This window comes from Macaca fascicularis, chromosome 8, assembly GCF_037993035.2.
Source record: "Macaca fascicularis isolate 582-1 chromosome 8, T2T-MFA8v1.1".
NCBI classification, from domain to species: Eukaryota; Metazoa; Chordata; class Mammalia; order Primates; family Cercopithecidae; genus Macaca; species Macaca fascicularis.
Genome location: NC_088382.1, coordinates 113,121,555 through 113,138,438, shown reverse-complemented (window position 1 = coordinate 113,138,438; position 16,884 = coordinate 113,121,555). Strand labels below are relative to the sequence as shown.

Here is a 16,884-nt window from a genome sequence, read left to right as displayed (position 1 = left end):
GCTATGGCATGATTATATAAATTCCTGCTGCAAAATCTGGTGGCAGATTGGAAGCATGTGTTCCAAAACAATTCCATAAGATTTCCTATTGAAGTTGAAGAAAATGAGTAATGAGAGTTTTATGTCTTTAATGGTGTCTAAATTTCTTCCAAAGGTGATTTTAAAATGAAAGCAACACTGATTTGGTCCCAATTTCAAATATTTCAGGATACATAGTATATATAATAAATAAATTCACTGAATTGTTTATTCCATATTATGAAAGGGTCCCCTTTACTCCTTCAATGCTCCAAAAACAGTAAAAATTTTATTATAACTAAAAGTAAAGATACATGAAAGGATGGAGTGGAAGATGAAGCTGGAAAAACAAATTGGAGAGGGGCTGTGAAGCACAGTGTATGAAAAAGGAGCTTGAATTGTATTCAAAGCAATAGAAAGCCTAAAAAGATTCTTCGGCCATAAAATTAATTATTTAAATTTCATTTTTAAGAAGATACTCTGCAGCAATACAGAGGACAAACCCAGAAGAGACACAAGATCCCAGGATACAAGGCAGTACCAGTGAAAATGCACTGGTAGGAATTCTCATGCTAGTGAGACTTTACACTAAGTCATCAGAAGTCACTTGTTAACATATTATAACAGGCCCTATCACTATCTCATTTCAAAAACTTTCACTACAGATCAAACATGCCAATAAGATAAATTCAAATTTCTTAGCATGACTTAGAACCATAGGTGATTCTAAATATTTAACAACTGATACAGCAATATAAAATTAATATAAAAATCAATATATAAATTAACATTAAAATATATTTTCTTTTTTCCAAATAAACTATAGATGTAGATATATAGATACCTGCTTTCCATATGACAAGAGTTACAACCAGCTTGTCCAACCCGCAGCCCGGAGGCCACATGTGGCCCAGAACAGCTTTGAATGAGGCTCAACACAAATTCATAAACTTTCTTAAAACATTATGAGATTTATTTTTTTTTTTTAGCTCATCAGCTATCGTTAGTGTTAGTGTATTTTATGTGTGGCCCAAGACAATTCCTCTTCTTCCACTGTGGCCCAGGGAAGTTCAAAGATTGGACACACCAGAGTTATAGCATAAATTCTTTATACAGTCATTCTAATAACTTGCAAATCATTTGTTCAATTTTAGAAAGTGTCAATCTCTTAACAGAGCCATGGTTGGATATTTAGAAAAATATTAGACTTCTCTTGACACGTTCATAATTCAAATGAGAATCATTAGGTCCCTGATACCCACCATTTTGCTACAACTTTAAAACAACTGGGCAGACTGCCTGCATATAATCGTCACATAAACATCTAGATTGAGCCTGTACAACCCACAGGCCAAGAGCAGCTTTGAGTGTGGCCCACCGCAAATTTGTAAACCTTCTTAAAATATTAATTAGTTTTTTGCAATTTTTTTTAAGCTCATCAGCTATCGTATTAGTGTACTTTATGTGTGGCCCAAGGCAATTCTTCTTCTTCCAATGTGGCCCAGGGAAGCCAAAAGATTGGATACCCCTGATCTAGCTCTGTGTTTTCCACAGACACTGAAAGCACTGTGCCTCAGGACACTCCCCACCAAATGCAGTTACCACGAAAACCATTTGCACTGCAGCCTTTCATTGCCTCCACCAACAGGGCACAGCGTATCAGGCAGGCACTGACACTCCAGGCAGTACATGCCTTCCAAGGACCATGTTAATACATACCAGCAAGGTTACTAAGTTCCATAATTCTTTAAGACTGAACTAGACAACATCGTTAGATAATTTATTCTCTCCATAATATTTACTAGTCTGCATCAAAGTGATTCAGTTTTTAAAAATTAGTGTCTGTGTACTGGTGCATACCAACTGAATACCAGTCCTGCATATGATGCCCTTTGTAACTGACTCTCACCAACTAGCTTCACCTTCCACCACTCCATCCCTTCTTTCCATCTTCCATGTACCTAGCAATATAGGAATATTGGCTATTCCCCAAAGACACTATGCACTATGCTTTTCACAGTCCATGCTTTGCATATGTCTAAAATGCCCTTCTCCTTCTCCACATACTTTTTCCTGCAAGGCCAATTTGAATGCGATCTTTGGTTATAAAGACTTCCTTAAATCCTCCATGTTCATATACTAGCCCCTTCCTCTGTTCAACACTTGGTATATAAGTACTTTAAAGCACTTATCAGCATTTGGATTATTTATTTAGATGACTCTTTTCCACTAAATTATAAGCACCTCAAGGGCAAACACTGTGTCCTATTCCTCTCTGTTTCCTAAATTAGTACAGTGGCTGGTATAGAACAGATGCTCAAAATGCATTTGTTTAAAGGAATAACAAATAAATACCTAAACTAAAAACAATCATCTTTGATTCCCTATACTGTATTGCTGGAAAATTTTAGATACAGACTTAAACATGTATAAGGGGATATCCATTGTTTAAATTCTTTTAGAGAGTAGAGTGTATATGGCTTTGTAGAAGCAGCACCATGTAGCATCTCTCCCCTGACCTTCCCATTGGATCATCTCAGGTAGTCTAATTATTACTTTTGTCCCAATTGGGTTATTATCACTGAAATTCGTTGTCTTATATACACATGTAAAACATTTATTTTTAATTTTCTCTTGTTTCTGTATTTTTCCAGCACATAAAGTATGCAGGATTACTACATTGCATCAATAGCAATATCTAGTATTAGATGTACCACATAAGATATAAATTATTTTGTCAATCTTTTTATTGTTTGTATTCCCTTCTTTTCTTCCCTATTTCATTCTGGTCCTCTTTATTTCTTTCTTATTGGCTTTTAATGTTAACAATTACCAAGACAGTCATTCGTGACAGAATTTCATAATGGATTGTTTTAATTTTAGAAATAAAAAATAACGTAACAATTTAATTAAATAAGTTCAGTAAAGGGACTGCAGACTTTTTTGAAAATATGAGTATAAGTATAAAATTTTTGAAATTTTAGTTACTGAAGTAAATCATTATTTCAGCAATACAATACATTTCTCAAATTTGGGTTCCTGTACTCCTATAATTCCTCTCTTCCTCAAACTAAGTGTCCTATTTGCATGAAAAAGTTAGCACCTAAAGCTATGGGGCCAATAAACAATGCCTGCACCTTGCCACAAAGCAAGATTTTAACTTTTTTAAATGTCTGCAAGTTTAAAATAACAAAGCATAATGCAGAACCTCTCATTTAGAAGTCTACATAGAAACTGCCAACTGCCAACACTATATTTGAAATCGATGAACCAAAAAGAAAAAAAGACAAAGAACATGTATCACTTTCAATGATATTAGTAAGTGTATAGATGGCACATGAGAGGATACAGAGACAACACTAACCAAAATTACTAACTAAAGTTTTCACCGCAGATTAATGAATCTATAGTTAGAAAACAGTATTAAGTTAATAACTGACACTATAGCCACTAAAGAGGAATAACTAAAAAGGTATTTGTCCTGCAAAGATGTACCAAAAACAAAATATATTCAAATTGGTAAATTAAGATTTTGAAATATTAATAGTTATAAAATATTACAGAAATATTGTATAAATTTGCAATGACAAGTAGAAAAATTCTATAATCAGAGTTCATTCTGAAAAATCTGAAATTCAAGTAATACTTTATTTCCAGAGCTCTTGAATGTAAAATTTTGCCTTTAGATATGAATTCCACATCAAATGTTATCAAAATGAAAAATCTTATCAATTCCAAGCTGCTTCAGTCCCAATTACTGTTGGCTTTATATAAAGAAACAAGATCAGAATATTGTTCTCTGTTGTTCCATACCTAAGTTGTTGTCTATGAAAGGAAAAGCTTTTATTTTGAAGTTTATGGGTTAAAAATATCATTGAAATGTAAGTTATTCTCACTGTACAGATCTGTTGAAAGGTAGTTATTGACTTCAAAAAATGGATTAACTGAATTTAGAACATTTGAATGAACTTAATAAAAAATTTTCATAAACTGTATGGAAGTACATTAATGAATATGACAAGGTTTATAGATTCAAAGCAACAGTTTAGCTTCAGAATAGTGAGATTAAAGTCATAGTCAATGTTACAGTATGAGTGACAGTCAATGATAGTCAATGTCATTGATAGTCAAATGTTACAACATGAGTCCTAAAGAAAAATTATTAAGATGAGCAGAGCATCACATATACTTGTGGAACACCAACATTATTTTTAAATATTTTATGTTGTTTTTAAAGTTCAAATGGATTAGAATACCATTCGCATTATCAGAGGAAATTTCAATATTACAATTGTCACTGAAAGAAAAGGAAGTGAGTTAAAGAATATGCTAGCTTTGAAGTAAAATTTAAGGAGGGTGAATTTTCAAAATTCTAATAGCATAAAAGCATTTTCCATCAATCAGGAAAAAAAAGAAGTTTTTTGTTTTTTGTTCTGTGTGTGTGTGTGTGTGTGTGTGTTTGAGACAGAGTCTTGCTCTTATAAATGATGGAGCTGGGACTATTATCCGAATATCTAAATCTCATTTTCTATCCCCTATCCAAGACTAACCATAATGGGAAAAAATCCTATAGTCATTTCATATTACATGTACCTGTAATTCCCCGGCCCAGCTCACCCAGAGCACTTGCCGACTGCAGGCAGCCTCCAAGCCCATACATTCTGGGTACATCCTGGGAAATCCAGTCCAAGGACCATGCATACGTCCAGGAATGACATGACCTGGACAGCAGGCTCCAGCCCTGTCACTTTCTATATCTTATAAGAATTAGTTAATGCAACATTTTCCAAATGGAAAATTTTAAAATAAAAGTCTATTTGTACTTAACCTTCAAAAAAAAAAACTTCCTGCTGATTTAGCTTATCAGGTTCACTATGTTGCACAAATGACTAAGCTCATTGTCTAGTTTGACTTCACGGACTCAGAAGTGAAAAGCATCATCAATTCTTATGTTGATACATTTTTCACTAAAATTTATTTTTTAGAAAGTATAAAGCAAATAAGACAAAATTGTAAAGGGGGAACTACAATTATCCTAAGGATTGCCCACTTTTCTAATGCCAATTCTATCAATCCTGTGATCGTTATATTTTTCAACAAATACTCCTGGTTCTCCCTCTATACGTGATAGGATTGCACTTCTCCACGCTGAGTTAGGTAGGCATGATCATGAAATTTGCTTTGGCCAAAAAAATGCAAGCAGAAGTTGTATGCATACCGCTGAGAGGAAATTTTAAGAGACAACTTAGGATTCACTGCAGTCTCCCTTTTCAGCTGCTCAGAATGTTCCAGAAAGCATTTTCTCCACTAACCTGTGCCCCAGGATGAGGATGACATGGAGTAGAAACCCAAAGGGATCCAGAAAAAACATAACATCAAAAAGAAATAAATTTTTGTTTTAAGGTACAAATATTGGGGATAATATAGCCTACTATAAATTTATTGCCTCTCGGCTCCAAATCCACCCTTCTTTGACCTGCTTTGTGATAGTGAATCTGGACTCTGTCACCATTTCTCCTTTGCAGTTGGCAAAATGTTAAACTTTGTCAGTAGAGGGAGCCATAGTGACATTAAAGGGAAAAAGGACTTCAAGGTTCCGGGTGTTTTGTTGTTTTTGCTACAACACATGGTTGCCAGAAGCTTATAGACACCCAAGTTTCAGTGGCACCCCAGCAGACAGTTTCTCAAGAAGTCTCACTGGCACCCCAAGAGGTGGCTTCCCAATGAGTTTCCTAAGCACCTCAGCCAGCTTCTCACCAAGTCCCACCAACATTCCCACAGATGATGTCCTGCTTGCCTGCCACAGCCTGAGACAGCTCAGTGGGCCACAATCACATCCTCCAATGAGGGCTGAATCTCAACCTCAGACATGTAGGAAGGGCTTCTCTGAAATTTGTTTCTGTCGTAGGTACTCTACCTCACCCCTATAAGAGGGCTGCACCCTGCTACAGGTAGTAATCCTTTATATTAAAATGTCCCTGTTCAAATTACTATTATAGTTTCTATCATGACTGGACTCTGATATCTAGTCTATCCTAACATACTGTTAACTGCAACATAAATTTATATTAGTAGTTTTAAAGAAAAATCTTGGATTACTTTCTTTTTCTACTTTATTTCATAGCTGCTTTTAATCTTTATATGCCAAAATTAAACAACTGATTATATCCTAAACCCTGTCATGAAGTTTAATCATAACATACAGTACTATACATCTTTTCATTAAACCAGACTCTTGGGTAAAAATTACAAAAAATAATATATGAAGGCACACTTATGTAGAGTATGGCTATTCAACCAAACATTCCAAAAGAAACTACTTCTTGTGGAAAAATTATATTCAAATATTTACTTACTCATACTGGAATATAAAGCTATGCTGCGTCTTTTAACATGACCATCGGATAATGAAAATACTGCATATGAAAATATTTCAATGACTCTTCACTATGTTAGTCATATGGTAAAATTATTTACTCCTCTCCCTATAAAAATAAATACAATTATTAACTAACATGACTACTACTTAGGAATAGTACTTAAATTCACACTTCTTGCCCCCAGTCCCTCCACCCCAAACCCAGTTAAATCAACATTTTAACTCTGGAGGAAACTGTTAAATAAATAAAAAGTGTAACGCAGACTGGCAGTAATTTGAGGGCAATATACTATTAGAAACTATAGTAAAACATATATAGTAAAATATTATTTCAGAGATATTGTGGAATTTGTATCTCTGAATACAAAATACATTTTAAAACATAAGAGTAGTTCAGTATCTACTTTATAAAAAATATATATCCAAATTTATATCTACTGGCACTCTTTAGTGGAATGTCATAAGGAGAACAAATGGCCCCCCAAAGATGTTCTGTGCTAATCGCAGGAACACATAAATATGTTTCCTTATATGGCAAAAAGAACTCTACAGATATGATTAAAATAGGGAGATTATTCCGGAATATCTGGGTGAATTCAAGCTAATCACATGAGTTCCTAAAAGAGAAAAAAATCTTTTCTAGTTGTGGCAGAGAGAGATGCAATGACAGAAGAAAGGTCAGAGAGATGGCATCGTGATAAAGATTCAAAATACCCCATTGCTTGTTCAGAGATATAGCAAGCTATATGCAAGTACCAGAAAGAGGCCTCTAGGAGGTAAGAACAGTCCTAAGCTGAATATCCAACAAGAATCTCGGTCCTATAACTTAAAGAACACAATTCTTTCAACAACCCAAATGAGCAAGGAAACAATCCTCCTACAGTTTCCAGAAAGAAATGCAGCCCTGCCTACACCTAGATTTTGGCCCAGTAAAAAAAATATATGTGCTAATAAAAGCATTAATTAATTCTTTCAGATTGAAGACAGCTTTTAGTTAAAAGGAATTATGTGTGATAAAACAGATTTCCATCTATGTGCCTGGGAAGCAAAGTATTATAAAAATGATAATAGATACCACATATGCCAACAAAACAAGATGAATGTGAGCACCACCTCCATCTGTCAACTGAACAATACCAAAGCACCAAACACCACTGTGGTTATTCTACTACCTAGTTATATTGTTTAGAGTATCCTTTTTCCCTAGTTTTAGCCTCCCAGAAGCCTAATTACAGGATGCAAGAAACTACCAAACTATTTTTCTCTTCAAGCTGAACATAAGCTTCATTGGAAGAAAAAAAATGCTAAAGGGCATTCCTCCTGTGCCTAAAGGAGCATTTTTCCAGTTCCTCTGTTTAGCAGAACCTATCAAATTATTTGTATTATATACAAATACTAAATGTTTATAACCATATAACTATACAAAAGTTGTGAATTCCAAATGCCTTAAAAAGCATGTAGCTAGCACCATGTTGTACGAAAAGTAATAGAGTTTTGACAGGTATATATAATATAGATATATGTTCATAATATATAAACTGTATTAAAGTTGTTAGTTCTTGGCCAATTAATTTATACTATCTAGTTGTCTTCAATTTTGTAGGTTACCTATATTAGAAAGAAAGTAGGTAAAATAATATATTACTCCTGTGTCAAAACCTTTTATTAACTTTCCCCTTTCCATAACCCTACCTCAATTCCTATTTCTGGAACTTTCCATTACAAAGCCCAAAATTTATCTCCCTTTTATAATACAAGCACTTTCTGAAATTCTGCAATAATTCAGTAAGCTAATATAAAAATGCCCAGAATCTTCACCGACTTCAGCATGTCATTTCCATAACTAATCTCCTCTCTATATTTTCCTAAAATACATGCACATTTCCAAAATTCCCTTAGAGGGAAGGAAATTTGTCCTTGCTAAGCCTAACATATAAAACAAAGATTGTGTGATAGTTTAAAATATACAAAGAATGAAATAAAACCAGAGGGTGAGAAATTCATTGAGACTAAGTTATCAATGGAAGTAGGGAATATTCAATAAAAGGATGATAGTCCTGAAGTTCTGAAAAGATTATATGGTGTGAATATATCCAGTAGAAAAAGTTTTATAAACTAAAATATTAAGAAGGGTTCCTTCTAATTGTGAATGGATTCCAAGAGCCCTAATCTTACTTTCTCCCCTTTGTTCTTTGTCCTTTCTTTTCTGCTTTCTCCCTTTTGGCCCTTTTTACTACCGTCCCATTATCCCAAGTTGTAGTCACTTCTAGTACTCATATCAATGTTACAAATGCTCTAGAATAACTAAAACAATAAAATAAGCCACTTCACAACTGCTCCCTCAAAAGAACACTGGTCCTGGGACCAGATGACTTCACAGAGCTAACAATAAGTAAGATAAGCAGATACAGGCAGATATATATTATGTACAGTAGTCAGTTAAGCAAGTCTGGCATCATACGAGTTTACCTGACCCTTAACACACAACTGTCAAATCCTGGCAATTTTGACTCCTAAATTTTTCAGAAATCTGTCATGACTCTCCACCTCCACCTCTACTGCCTTATTTCATATCTTCATCATTTATTACCTGGATTACTGTAAGAATCTCCTAAATAGTGATGAGAGTGTTTTTTGTTCCAACAGAAGTCTAATTATATTGTGTCACTGCTTAAAATCCCTCCATGACTCCCCACTACCAAATCCAAAGAATAGCATAGAAGGCTTTTTAGGCTCTGAACCTTGCCATCTCTCCAGTCTCCTCTATTGATGCATCTCCATTTGAATCTGTGCTCTTCTGAACCACTTCAGGCAAATTTCTTGACCATGTCCTGCGTCATCATCTTCTTTTTTGTTTGTTTGTTTTTGTTTTTGTTTACAAATGAAGGGTTTTGGGGGCAAAGAGGAATTGGGAGTTTTAGGATATTTGCTTACAGAACAATCTGCCCAGCTAACATCTACTCATCATTTGAGATTCAGCCTAGATGGCATCTTCCCAGGACTGAATCAGGTGCTCCTCCTGTAAAATATATCCATGAAACACTGTAGTGCATAGCAGTCTCCTTGCACTTACCATGCAAAATTTTCATGTGGTTTATCATGTTTCTTACAATAAACTCCTTAAGAATTACCTAATAATAGTTAAATTATTTCAACACCCAGAGATATCTGCATTTCATTAGGTGACTAGAGAATACAAAAGTTTTTAATATCTAGCAGTGAAACTTTCAGAAATTTTAACAGGACAAACTATGTGACACCATATAATACAACACAATATAATCAAGCAATACCACAGAGGCAAGAAACTACTAGTAAGATTAGTCTGACATATTTTTTACTATGGTTATAATGTACTAAAAACACCTTATCGGTATTTTTTCATGACACTTCACATTTTTATGTGTTCATATGATTATGGTTGGCCTTAGATGGTCTGTCCCTGGAGGGCATGAACTATTTCTATCCAAAGCATTCTGTGTACTCCTTATCAGTCAGCTGTGCTAAACACAATGGAAATGTATTAATTCTCTTAAAGTAATCACTTTTACAGCCAAATTTTCCCTAATTCCTAATATTCCTTAAATTAAAAAATGATATCTAGTCAAATGTTTTCTAGTCAAGAAATGATTTCTAGTCAAGAAAAAAATGTTCTTCTAGTCAAAAAAGATATGCTCTTAGTCCAAAAGAAAGATAAGCTGTAATCATACACAAACACTGTAAGTTTCCTTCCATGGAAAATAAGCAAAATTGGGCATATGTTTAAAAATTACATTTGATTCAAAAATAAGGGCACTACTACATGAGCAAATCTTGTTTCTTAAGATTATTGGAGTTCACCTTGAAAGTTGGTACCACCTAGATGAACATAGCATTTCATTCCCAATGTGCGTTCATTCACCCAATTAATATTTTTGAGTACTACTATGTGTAAGGCATTGTATTAAATTAGAAGTTGAGGCTGCATTAGTGAACAAAACAGACATGGTGTGTGCTCTCTTTGAGTTGATAATCTAGCAGGATGGACAGACCATAAACAAGTAAATAAATCATTATAAATTTTGAGAAGTATAATTAGGGAAATATAAAAGGTATTGTTATAAAGAATAATGGAGAGAATCTATGTAAGAAAGAGTGGTCAGAAAAGAGCTCTCTAAAGATCCAAATTTGAAGCTAAGCCAGAAGGATGAGAAACCAGCAATCATACAAAGCTTACGTGTATTTGAGGGGTGATGTGAAGATGAGCGTTCTAAGCTCAATAACCATACTTCAGAATCAGCTTAACCTAATATGATTCTCTGGGTTCTTAGATATAATGTGAATGAGACAAATATGTAAATACAGATTTTAGTTAAATAATAGAGTAAAAATTTTAACCTAGGCAAATCTAAAGTCAATTACAAAGTAGTTTCCACAAGTAAGTCCCCTCAATTCACCTTTGACTATGAGTATCTTGCCAATTACCAATAACTTGATGTCAGTGTTATTTTCACTGCTATGTCTTAGTTATCAGGCTCCTTAAGAATGGTATTTGCTGAGGAAACTACTTTCAAGTTGTCACCCACCCTCTCCCCATCCCTAGTCTTCTAAACAAATAACAAAGTCACTTAAAAGCCTTCCAGGCATATTTTGACTTCATAATAGACAAGGAAAAGAATCTCTCAATTTTTAGAAAATAAGAAAATTTCACCCAGCAATCCTATGAAAATACTAAGGTTTCAAGAGAGCTAGCTATATCACTTAACAATAATGATTATTTATTGCACAACTACTTATACCAGGATACTTAGTCTATAACAATCACAATCCTTCAAAATAGGTGTTATTACTCAAATAGTATAGATGAGCACACTCAGAGTTTAATAATATAAGCAAGACGTTACCATTATTAATTAGTAAAGTAAGGTGTCAAGTCAAAATTCATGTGGTCTATCAAACTTGCTTCCACTACCTCTTTCTTCATCGCACAATACAATGAGTTCTTTATCAAAATCTATTGTCAAGAGGAAGATATTATTTAATTGCCCTTACTTTAAAATATAGAATATATACAAATTTATTGGGTACTTTCTCATAAAATGTAAATCAATTTTTTGTTTGCTTGTTTTCTTATAAAATGTCTATCAATTTTTTAGAATGCATTTCGAATCCTTAAAAACTATAGTTTTTCATTTTTTTGGCAATGGCAACATTGGTTTACATATGCAATTTTTATTTAAAAGTATTCATGATTCAACTGGTAGTTTTTAAAAATACTAGAATAGGGAAGGTCATTCTAACAAGATCACAAACCCAAAATCCATAAAACAAAACTACAATAAATTCAAATTTTTTTAACCCTGACCAGCAAAAAAGGCATAAACAAGGTCCTAAAACAAGTAACATGTAAGAGTCTCTACAAATCACTAAAAATTACTAATAGAAAAGGGAATACAAATGGCTCTAACCAAATTTTTTTAAAAAGGCTCTCAATCTCTCTGATAAGAAAATTGCAAATAAGTCTACAGTGGCATCTTTTTCATTGAAATATTGGTAAAGATTGCCACACACTGAGTTGGCAAGGATGTGGGAAAGTCCCCTTAGTACACGTCACTTATACGCATTTCCTCTACAAAAGTAAATTTCACAATATTTATTAGATTTAAAATATACTAACCCTTTGACCCAACAACTTTGTTTCTAGGAATCTGTCTCAAATATACATTCATACATGTAGGAAATGTATGTACAAAAATATTTATCACAGATAATACTGTGATAAATACTAAAAATTACTAATGACAAAATACTTAGAAAAAAATTTAAATACCCACAAATATGGTACTAGTTAAAGAAATTACAGAATATTGATTAAAAGGGATAGTATATATCCTATATCCATTAAAATTAATGAAGCAGCTATATAGTCACAGATGTGGAACTGACCTCCTACAAAGCAAACTGTAGGACACATTTGTGTTTTTACATTTACATCCATCCATATATACATGTATGAGCACACACATACACACATATACAGACACACACACAATATTATATATACACATGCATTCTTATGCATAGACTGTCTCTGGAAGAGTAGACAATATAAAATATACTAGTAACAGTAGTTGGCTCTGGGTGGGGGAAATAGGTAGCTAAGAAATTTGGGGGCTGCAGAAATTTGGGGGCTCACACTTGTAATCCCAACACTTTGAGAGTCCAAGGCAGGAGGATGACTTGAGCCCAGGAGTTCAAGACCAGCCTGGGCAACACAGGGAGACCTCATCTCTACAAGAACAAAAAATATATTAGTGAAGTGTCGTGACACCTGCCTGTGGTCCCAGTTACTTGAGAGGCTGAGGTGAGAGAATCATGTGAGCCCAGGAGGTGGTGGCTGCAGTGAGCCGTTACTGCACCACCTCACTCCAGCCTGGGCCTCACAGCAAGAAATACTCTGTCTCAAAAAAAAAGAAATTTTATTTCAAAATTTTATAAATTAACTTTGGAAAATACTTTTAAAATTGAATTATTTCAAAAAATAGAGAACTGCTCACTATATATGTGTTAAATATATATACTAATTGTTACCCTAATGTATCAGGAAAATTTTTACTTCTTGCCTTCCTTTATTTGGGGAGCAAATTAACCCTTTAAGAGAAAATCTAAACTATGAATGAAAATATACACATCAAGAAACACAAAATTTCTAATTTGTGTTACAAAAAGCTTATCTGAAAGGCCATGATATGTACATATTAGAAACTGAGTATTTACTGAATGAATACTTCTCTATTGATTTAGTGGGTTTGCTTTCCTCAGACATTTTTTCACAATTTTTTTTTTCAAAACAGCCCACTGGAAATTCAACTTTTAATAAATTATGCTTTTCTTTCAAACAGTGATTCTTCATTGTCCCACAAAATTGATAAGCTACCTCATTAACATTACCACAATTCAAATAAACAATTTATTAAGTACTTATTATGTGCAGGTGTTAAGGATGTTGCAAAACACAAACTCAAAAAAAGGGTAAATTTTGATTCTTCCCCTCAAGAAGTTTACAATCTTGAAAGACAAGACTTAAAAACATTAATCATCTGGATGTCTTGGAAGATTGAAAAAAAAAAAAATTAGTCAGTAAAAGGACATTATAAATTTTACTGATAAATTGAATTAGCCAAATTAAAACTGCTACAGGAACACATGAAAGGATTTTTTAAAGTAATTACTGATCGGGGTTCTACTGAGATTTTTAAATGCTTTCAAAATTATAGTACCTTGCTCACATGTAAAATGGTATTATTTGATTATGATAGACTTCCTATGTGGATGTTCAGTTGAACTTTGAAGAAATTACTAATAATTAGGAGTACTTTTTAATTATTCAGGCTCCTAAGGTGAAAGATAACAATAATGGTCTCAGTTTTGATCATTCAGTTCTCTTATTAAAAATATCTCAAGCATGAATCTTTTACTACATGCATATTTACTTTAAAATTATATGCACCTAGGTATTGTCATCTATATATTAAATATTAACAAGGTTCAAATTCCTGCTTTTTCTCCACTTTGCATGAATACTTAATATAGCCATTGAAACTCATAGATCATGCAAAAATATTTTTATCTAACCATTGAAATATCTTCACACATCAAACGTACTTTTTAACATAATTGTTAAAAGGCAGAGACGTACATTTAAATTTCAGTTTATTTTTCTCTCTACTCTTAAAATACATGTTAACTTCCAATGTAATGAACAGCACTAAAAAGAAACAAAGGATAGTGATGACCAGGTAAGTGAACCCCAAAACTTCATGGGAAATAGTAACCATTGAAGAATGTTAGTATTATTTTTCTTACGTATTTGTTATTTAATACTCAATATTGATAATGTATTATTTAGTAAACCATCAAAATCTTCAAAACAATTTTTGTTTCTCATTACTATAATTCCATTATAAAGTTTATTCATTTCCTCATTTCCTTGCCTACTCTTTTATTAAAAAGAAATTAAGAACATTTAAACCAAATGTCCAAATATATTATGCTTTAACCTCCAAATAACTGTTTGTTAAAATAAATATAACAAGAATTGTGAAACCATGAAAGTCATTTTGAGGTACGACCCCTTCCTAAGACTAAGTTAGGTGGCAATGCAAATAAATATTTAAAATAAATCTGAATATATATTTTTCATCAGTGTAATTTTATAGATTGTATAAATACGTATTTAGAGAACATCTGTTTCTATCTAAACTATGTAAATATGAATACGTAAATATTATATGTATTTGAATAGTATGTAGGTTTACATACAGATATAATATATACACATGTAGTTACCTGGAAAACCCTTTTACAACATCTCTAACATACTGTTCATTTTGAATAATCCTAATACTTAAAAATCCACTTAAATTTCTATATTAAAACAATAAATAAACTTAGAACTACAGTGAACAAGCCACATAGTATTTCTACTATGAAGAAATAAAAACACATTTTATATTTAAATAGGTAAGTCAAAAAAAAAAACTACATTTAACTGGAGCATCATTTTGGCCACACCGATTTTTATCAACGATAGTAAAAGGCAAAAGTTCATATTTAAATATCAAACTGCAAGTCATCAAAAGCTTGGCATTATTAGCATACAAAATAAAGTCAGGCACAGTAAGAAGCATGCTCAAAAAGCTTCTAAAAATAATGCTTTATTCTTCCAATAGTTGGAGTAAACTGCTTAAGTTTCTTAATTTCTTCATATCCCAAGGCTGTTAATAAATAGCATTCCCAAATAAGTATTCAACCCTAGAAATTAGCTTTCATGAAGAAATTCTTAATTTCAGTTATGTCAGAAACATATTTGCTGTTTTAGTCACTCAATATTTTGTGAGAAATAGTATCTTTCTCTAAGATTTATGAATATTTGTTTGTTACTATAAATTAAAGTTGTATTTTTCATTAAAATATGAAAATGTATACCTATTGACAATGAAACCTGTTTCTTTATAAGTACATGAAAGACAACTAAATTCAACAACCTGCTTTTAAAATGTACCTGAAGTGAGTGTATTAGTTCCTTCACAGAGGAACTCTGAACTTTCAATTGTATATTTCTGTAGAGAATATAGGAAACGTGTAATTGATAAAACGCAAAAGAATCATCTGAATAACTCACTTCAAAAAAAGAAAAAGGCCAAGTTGGAAAAACATAAAAAGGTTACACATCTTCTGAACAACCTCTTTCACAAAGTGAGAAATAAAATAACCATAAAACATTCAAAAGCAAACCTCGTAGAAACAAATCTCTTTGCTAGACTAACCAGAAAAGGAGTCTCAGAGCTAAAGATAACCCTGTCTGGACAGTTCCCTGGTGCTGAAGTTCCAGAGCCGGTAAACGGATGCCTGGGTGCTGCTTTCACTCCTCCCACCCTCGGAAAAACCCGGGCTGTCAAGACTGTGAGCACGAATAGTAGAACTTCACAAGGTAGGGAGTATGCCAAACTGCAGTGATGGTAGGAACTGGAGTCTCTTCAGGATTAAACAGATTTACTAGTTACAAACAGGAAGAGCAGGAGAGTGCAGGGTGTTAGCACTCGCCGGGGGGGAGGGGCTGGAAGATGGCGGCGGACGCACACCCACCCGAGACGCGACAGAGCTTAGGCCCCTCGCCCGCACCTCCGCCCGCCGCCCGCAGCCACCGTGGGCAGCCCTGCTCTGTCCCGCGTGGCTGGTAGAGCCGCCCCGCGGAGGCATGGGACCAGGGTAGCCTCCGCATCCCCTGCCAGCGCGCCTTCGCCTGGGTCCGGCCAGGGAGCACCTGTGCACGGCCATATTGGATTCTGTGCCCCAGTCACAGTCTCCGCGCGGCGGGAAAGGAGAGGGTACGCGCAGAGCCTGGGTTCAGCCCCAGTCCCGCTGGGGCCCCGGAGCCAAGATGACCAGCGGGGAAATCCGGAAAGGCGCCAGGGAAAATCACACCGCCCTAAGGCTAGCCGCCCTCACCTCAGCCGGCCTTGGCGCCCTCCCTCCCCGACACACACCCCCGCGCTCAGACACCCAGAAAACAGCCCGGGCGGCCGGCGCTGGCCGCAGCCCTCGTGGCCTGGGCGCCGCCGGCGGGAGGGAGGGCGGCGAACTGGGGCGCGCAGGCGGCCGCAGGGCAGCGGCCGAGGGGGCGGAGGGCAGGGAGAGAGGCGGGAATATGGAGCCAGGTCCTTACTTGAGCACGGACTGCTCCTTCTCCTCTTCTTTCTTCTGCCTATCCATGACGGCCAGGATGATTTTCCTCTCCTCCTCCGTGAGGTGGCTGAGGTCAGGCATCTCGGGCTGCAGAGGCGGCTGAGAGGCCGCCGGGGTGGCAGCCGGGCGGCCCCGGGGCCCGACAGGAGCCGACATGTTTGGTGGAGCCGAACCACCCTAGGGAAGCGGGGAGGCAACTCCACTGGCAGCAGCGGCACCGGCGCGGCGGCTGGGGCAGCCTCCAGCGCTGGGACAAATAC

At 35.2% G+C, this 16,884-nt stretch overlaps 1 protein-coding gene across 26 annotated transcripts in view; it reads right to left on the bottom strand.

The window, feature by feature from the left end:
• Positions 1-16,884, bottom strand: part of RIMS2 (regulating synaptic membrane exocytosis 2) — a 753,111-nt gene extending 736,227 nt beyond the window's left edge. For all 26 annotated transcript variants that reach the window (XM_073999244.1, XM_073999245.1, XM_073999258.1 and 23 more), the window contains exon 1: positions 16,605-16,884. In XM_073999244.1, the coding sequence (XP_073855345.1) occupies positions 16,605-16,780 (176 nt within the window). In that variant the 5' untranslated portion in view covers positions 16,781-16,884. The remainder of the gene's footprint in view (positions 1-16,604) is intronic.